This window comes from Bactrocera latifrons, unplaced genomic scaffold (genome assembly GCF_001853355.1).
Source record: "Bactrocera latifrons isolate USDA-ARS-PBARC rearing strain unplaced genomic scaffold, ASM185335v1 scaffold_620, whole genome shotgun sequence".
Taxonomy (NCBI): domain Eukaryota; kingdom Metazoa; phylum Arthropoda; class Insecta; order Diptera; family Tephritidae; genus Bactrocera; species Bactrocera latifrons.
Genome location: NW_017537291.1, coordinates 29707 through 36092, shown reverse-complemented (window position 1 = coordinate 36092; position 6386 = coordinate 29707). Strand labels below are relative to the sequence as shown.

At 36.5% G+C, this 6386-nt stretch overlaps 1 protein-coding gene across 1 annotated transcript in view; it reads left to right on the top strand.

The window, feature by feature from the left end:
• Positions 1–449: 449 nt before the first annotated feature.
• Positions 450–6386, top strand: part of LOC108975188 — a gene marked incomplete at its 3' end in the record, with an annotated part of 31828 nt that continues 25891 nt past the window's right edge. Inside the window, exons 1-2 of the mRNA XM_018943528.1 lie at positions 450–678; positions 3253–4529. Coding sequence (XP_018799073.1) covers positions 450–678; positions 3253–4529 — 1506 coding nt within the window. The remainder of the gene's footprint in view (positions 679–3252; positions 4530–6386) is intronic.

Genomic DNA, 6386 nt, shown 5'->3' with positions numbered 1-6386 from the left:
TTTCCACTATAAAAGCGCGCATAAAGCCGCCAAGCAAATTGTGGCAGTCAAGTAAGTGAAGTTGCACGAACAGGCGCGCGCTTGTGGCTTGCGTCATAAAAAAGTTGCAAGAAAATTTTGTGCAAAAAAAAACTCACTCAAAGGTACACATATTTATATATTTTTTAATAAAAAAGTTCTTTGCGTTTTTTTGTTTTATTTTTTTTTTTATTTCCTTGCTGTTTAATTTGTGGCATTGCGGAATTTATTTATGCAACGGCATAATTTATGAAATTTATAAAAGTGCAAAAGCAAACGCGAAAACAAAAACAAAAGCGGTGGCRGCGCATAAGAATGCAGTGAAAATGGGCATGCCAAATATGCAAAGGACAGCGCCTACTGAGCGGGCGCCGCCTCGCTGGCGGTGTGTGCTGACACGTACGCCGGAATGTTTTAATAACAAAATAAAAATGGCATTGTTAATTTTAATATGGACAACAATATGGTGCAGGCGTGAGTGTGCTGCCGCGGCACGCCATAGCAATCAAGCTGTGTATAATAACTACAACAACAAGAGTAATTTGCACGAGCAGYTGGAGATTAATGTTGTAGACGACAATGAGGATGTTGAAGCGATTGTCAGCAGCTGGGATGAGGTCTGGGATGGTATTGTGGCTGCTGGACGTCRTTCCGAGCAAGGTGAGCAATCGAATGCAATTAATGCAAAGTTAAAAGAGGCGATAGTAGATATTGTCTAACGCTGAAGTGCTATGGAATAGCTTTCATGTCTGTAGCATAACTTTTTCCTTGATTTTATCAGGTATAGCTGTTGACAGCTATTTAGAAACGTTTTGGAGGTCGCTGATGAGTGTAATGATAAAAAAATTTTGATATACCGTTATTTATGTTCCTAAAAGTCTTTCGTTGTTCGTGATACTCTATTTACTCCTAAATTCACTCTGTTTTGTAGTTGTGAAGTTAAAGTAATTTTAATTTTTTCCGAAATAGTAAATGCGATACGCTATAGAAGATGAATTAAGTGCGACAGCTTATTAGAAAGAGTTGTTTAAATAATTAAAATTCCTCAAGGTGTTAATTTGTATTATTAATATTACTGATTTATAGTAAGTGTGTGTTTCAAAGTTGTGGTTAAAAATATATTAAAATGTATTCTTAAAGTTTTTTAATGAGGAAACGCTGCAGCTGCACACCTACCCTTCGCAGCTACATTTATGACCTTTGTCGGTTTGGAAAGATGTGAAATTTTGAATAAGATCAAATGCTCAAACAATTTTTTTTGAATGTCCTTAAGCATATACAGAATTTTAATATTGCACGCAATGAAAAACCGAAAAACCTTCAACAGAAATATACCGCAGAATTAACACTGTCTCTCGAAGAGACTCAAAAATAGAGTTCCACTGACATTATACTTGAAATTCAAGACGAATATAATCTCCACATATCCAAGAGAACAATTGCCCGATGTTTGGTGGAATCTGGACTTCGCGGCAGGAGAGCACGCCCGCCTTGCTATGTTCCATCTGTTTTTTGGTGCGCTGTCAGAGTCTTATAACGTCAATCCGCTGTGGATGTGAAGCAATGTTAAAGTAAAATAGATAACCAACAAAATAGTGACTGAAAGTAAGCAAGTGTTTGTAATATCATAATTTTTTTTTGATAAAATATTTTCTTTTCTAATGAGTTGTCGTACCCAAATCGTGGATTCCACATGTTTTTGTTAAAATCCTCAAAACAAAACGAATTTTAAACAGAATTTTTACTATTACAGTTTAAGTTTAACTTAGGATTCAATAAAATAAGTGAAAATACAATAAATGTAAGTGATTTATTTTAAAATAACATCATTTACTTCAAAATAGGCGTCATTTCTAATTAGCTGACAACGGCTGTATTTCAAATAGATACTCTAAAAAGCAAATAATATGTCAAACTCTGTTTTTTTTAGCATCCCAGCTCTTTTAAGTGTACTATGTTGTTTGATCCCGAAAATAATTCGGGATCCCGAAATCATCTTCTCTAAATCCCGAAATGCGGAGATTCAATGGATGCCAATATTTAATGATTTGATGTATAATTACGCACTTTGGGGATCATTTAGGGTGTTTGTTTGTTTTCGAATATTCGTAATTCATACTTACAAATATAGATGCTCATTATGATTGCCTATATGAAGGGCGAAATTACAAAATTTTGTAATATTAGATTTCTCAAGCTATCCACATAGATGTCTTTACTATCTGTACTGATCGCAAAATATTTAAGTGTAAAATTTGTTTTCGAATTTTTGTATATTTTTACATTGTTTATATTTAAACAAAAATTGTTACAAACTTATCATAAAACAAATTTATTATTAAAGCTTAATCAAGTACTTCATTTGGCACACGTTTTCACAAAGTATTGTATGTATACACATTTAGGATCTTTTCGGGATTGCCTGCACTAATCCCGAAATATTTGRATTTTTTCAAAAGGTTCAAAGCGTAAATTCCGACTTTTCGACTAGACAAAATTTTTATTTAGTTTAAACCTTTCGGGATTTTCCTATATTTCGGGATCGCTTGCTCTAATAACGAAATACTAAAATTTTTTCYAAAAATTTCAGAGCGTACTTTCTGACTTTTCGTCTAGACAYATTTTTTTTGGTTTCAACCTTTCGGGATTTTTCCGATATTTCGGGATTGTCTGCAATAGTGTCSAAATATTTGAATTTTTTTCAAAGGTTTCAAAAGGTTCTTTCTGATTTTTCGTCAAGGCATATTTTTTKAGTTCCAAYCTTTCGGGATTGTCAGCTCCTGATYGTTCTAGGTTTTCGTCGCGATATACATACTTCAAACGTTATGAGATTTTGACTACTGTGTTATTGTATTCGGAAGAAACTTTTGTAGAAACTTAAATTTTTGTATCTTTAGAACAAACTTCTTATTTTTTGTGTGTTTATAGAATGTCGTTGAAGAAGTTAAAAACCGTTGGTTCTATGAATAGCAGAGTAATGATACAAAGTCTTCTTTCGCGAAATCTGATCTTGAAAAGTTGCCGTACTAAGTTTTATTTACCGTAATTTGCAACTTACCACATTTTCGACAGAAAGTTGTTATGAAGAAGAAACTTTTCGAAAGTAATTTTCTCAAATCTCTTTAATATTGWTTATCGCAATTATTTTTCAACTGAAATGATAAATATAACATTTGCCTTAATTCAGCAAAAAGTGTAATTTTATTTTTTAAAAATAATATTTTTGTTGTACAGTGTTATTCAAACGAGATGCAGCGAAAGCGGCCGAAGGTRAGTCAGCAGAGCTAAATGCTACARCAGGGTATGAGTTCACAACGTCGGACGCGGTAATGACAGGTGTGGCCGATACAAAACGCATGATGACCCAACAAACAATTGAAATGCATACTGAGGCAACAACAACAACGGTGTATGATAGCAACAGCGTGGCAACGACTATGAATAACAGCGTCGAAATTAATGAGTACGAAAATGTGAAAAATAATGGAAATGAAAATGCCAAGCGACCAAAGGTTGTTGACAGAAAAATTATAGCAGCCACAACAACAACATCGTCATTTGCAGCAGCACATGCAGAAAGTGCCACAGAAGGGGTAGCAGCAACCACACCACAAACTGGAGACCAGCAAAACTTTGCCGTAAACATAGACGAGGAGGAGGGGGATGCGTGCGAAACGCAGACGAACGCTTGCGAGCCACCGGTGGATGTGACAGCCGCGTTGCAGCAGCAGTTAATTTATGAATTTGCAATTAAATACAAGCACATACCGCGTGTCACGTACTTCACCTGCCGCTTTTTGAGCCCCGCGCCCGTCCACACTTTCGGCGAACAAATTACGTACTTAAATATGCAGACGCTGGCGATGTTGCAGCGCATGTACGGCGGCAGCAAGGCAGCGGGCGAAATGAGGTCAGATGGCGGCGCCAGCGCTGACAAGGTGGTAACAAGGCGCAAAAGTGCGCCAGCAAATGCACCGAGCGCAACAAAAGCAACAACAGCAATAACAGCGCGCACAGCAGCCTTATCTAAAGCTGTCGAAACAAATGCACGGACAGTGCGTGGCAACGGAAATACGCGCGGCAAACGTTCGACCACTGCGGCGCTGAATAACGGAAATGTGACGCAGAGCGGAAAAGGAAGCAACTGTGCCAATGGCCGCTTTACCAGTGAAGCCTCCGCCGCTRACGCCACCTTCCCCACCGCCRCACCACGGGACATTTTAATTAAAGTTGTACATATCGATCAATTAATCAATAAACGTCCAACCGCTGCCAATAACAAGAATAGCAAAAACAACAACCGACGCTACAATTGGAATGTGCAACGCACATTTRGCGGTGGATTTGCCGCTGGTGGCGGTTATGGTCGATCAGCAGCAGGTAATGCCGGCGCACGCAATGCGTATACGAATGCAAATTGGCTGGCACAARTGTTGCGCGACGATGGCAGCCGTCAGGTGGTGGCGCTGAATTTAGCATGCGGTGCAGCGAGTCGTCGGTTGCTCGAAATGGTAAGTCGCATGTGGAAAAATGGTAAAGTGTCATCTGGCCGAAACGTATGCGTGCTCGGTTGAATAGGGAATTTTTAAATGCGGTTGCGTATACGCAGTGTAGTGCCCAAAATCTCCGATTCTCWTGCTCCAAATGCGTGTAATGTTTGCAGTAAAGTTTTAATATTTGTGTATGTATTTAAGTTTCAGAAAACACTTTAAAGATTTAATTAGAATTATTATCAGATATTTTATAAAATTTTTAAGTTTGCAACGAAGTTTGTAACACCCAGARGTAAGCGTCGGAGACCCGATAAAGTATATAAATAAATGATCAGTATGTTGAGCTGAGTCGATTTAGCTATGTTCGTCTGTCTGTCTGACCGTCAGTATATATACGGACTAGTCGCTCAGTTTGAAAGATATTGTTTTGAACTTTTCCAAATGTCATTTTCTCTTCAAGAAGCTGCTCATTTCTCGGAACTGCCGATATCGGACTACTATAACATATAGCTGCCAAACAAACTGAATGATATTAATTAAGTTCTTGTATGGAAAACTTTCACATTTGACAATGTATCTTCATAAAAGTTGGCACAGATTATTTTCTCAGACAATAATGTAACCTCCGAAGAAATTGTTACGATAGGCTTCTTTGTATGGAAAACTTTTGCATTTCACAAGCTATATTCACGAAATTTTGTATAGATTATTTTCTAAGGCAACAATGTAATCTTCGAAAAATTTGCTCAGATCGGTTAACTATAGCAYATAGCTGCCATACAAACTGAACGATCGGAAAAAGTTCTTTTAGGGAAAACTTTTGCATTTCACAAGATATATTCACGAAATATTATATTATATAATATTAGCTTCGGTGCAGCCAAAGTCAATCTTTTTTCTTGTTTCAATTAGAATTTTCGTAATAAGAGTTATCAACTATTAACTTATTTATGAGAGATACCAATGGTTACGGATTTACATTTTTTGGCTTTGCTGTGTAACTTTTTATATAAAAAATTTGCACCACTTCATAGTTTCTTATTCTGTACCACAAACAAAACTTCGTTGATTTGCTACAAATAGCGACAATTAAGCACCCTAATGGATTTAATGTACATATCTTTCAAACCAATCAAGCCAAACTAAACAAATTCGCTCAAGGTAAATCGAATAAGAACGTCTGCCAACAGTGAGKTGATTGTATGTGTAGTACCTTAAGGAAATCTTGGGAGCATTTTGTTAGACCGTGGCATGTTAATTGCATGTTTTCTTTGGTAAAATATRTACAAATCGAGTCAATATTACCCCCAGCTTCCATATACCACTTATAATGATTTTCGTTATTCTAACAAGTTTTATGCGGAATATGTCGATCAGTGAGTATTATTTATCTATAAAACTGCTTCAAATTATGTTCTCGAGTTTACTTGAGCAATCTCAATATTAAGATAATCAGTACATTCCTTTCTCTAGATAAGTTTTCTCAAACATTACGTGATTTAACGTTGATTGAAATGTGAATTGCTTTACAAATTGGCCTGAATCTCATACCGCTAAAACAAGTTGTGCTTCAAAGTAAACAGGACAAGTGCTAGAATCTGCTATCTTTATCGATTGTCCACACATTTCATGATATTTCATTGGTTGGAAGTGAAGTTATTGCATTTTATGTGTCAGTATGTTTGTGTTGACGGTGCGAAAGTGATCTTCGAAAAAAGAGCCAATATTAAATTTTGTTTTAAAATTGGTAAAACTTTTACTGAAACTTTTCAAYTGATAAAACAAGTTTATTGCGATGACTGCCTATCCTGTAGCAGAGTGCACGAGTGGTTTCAACGTTTTCAAAGTGGTCGTGAGGACATAAATGACGATCAA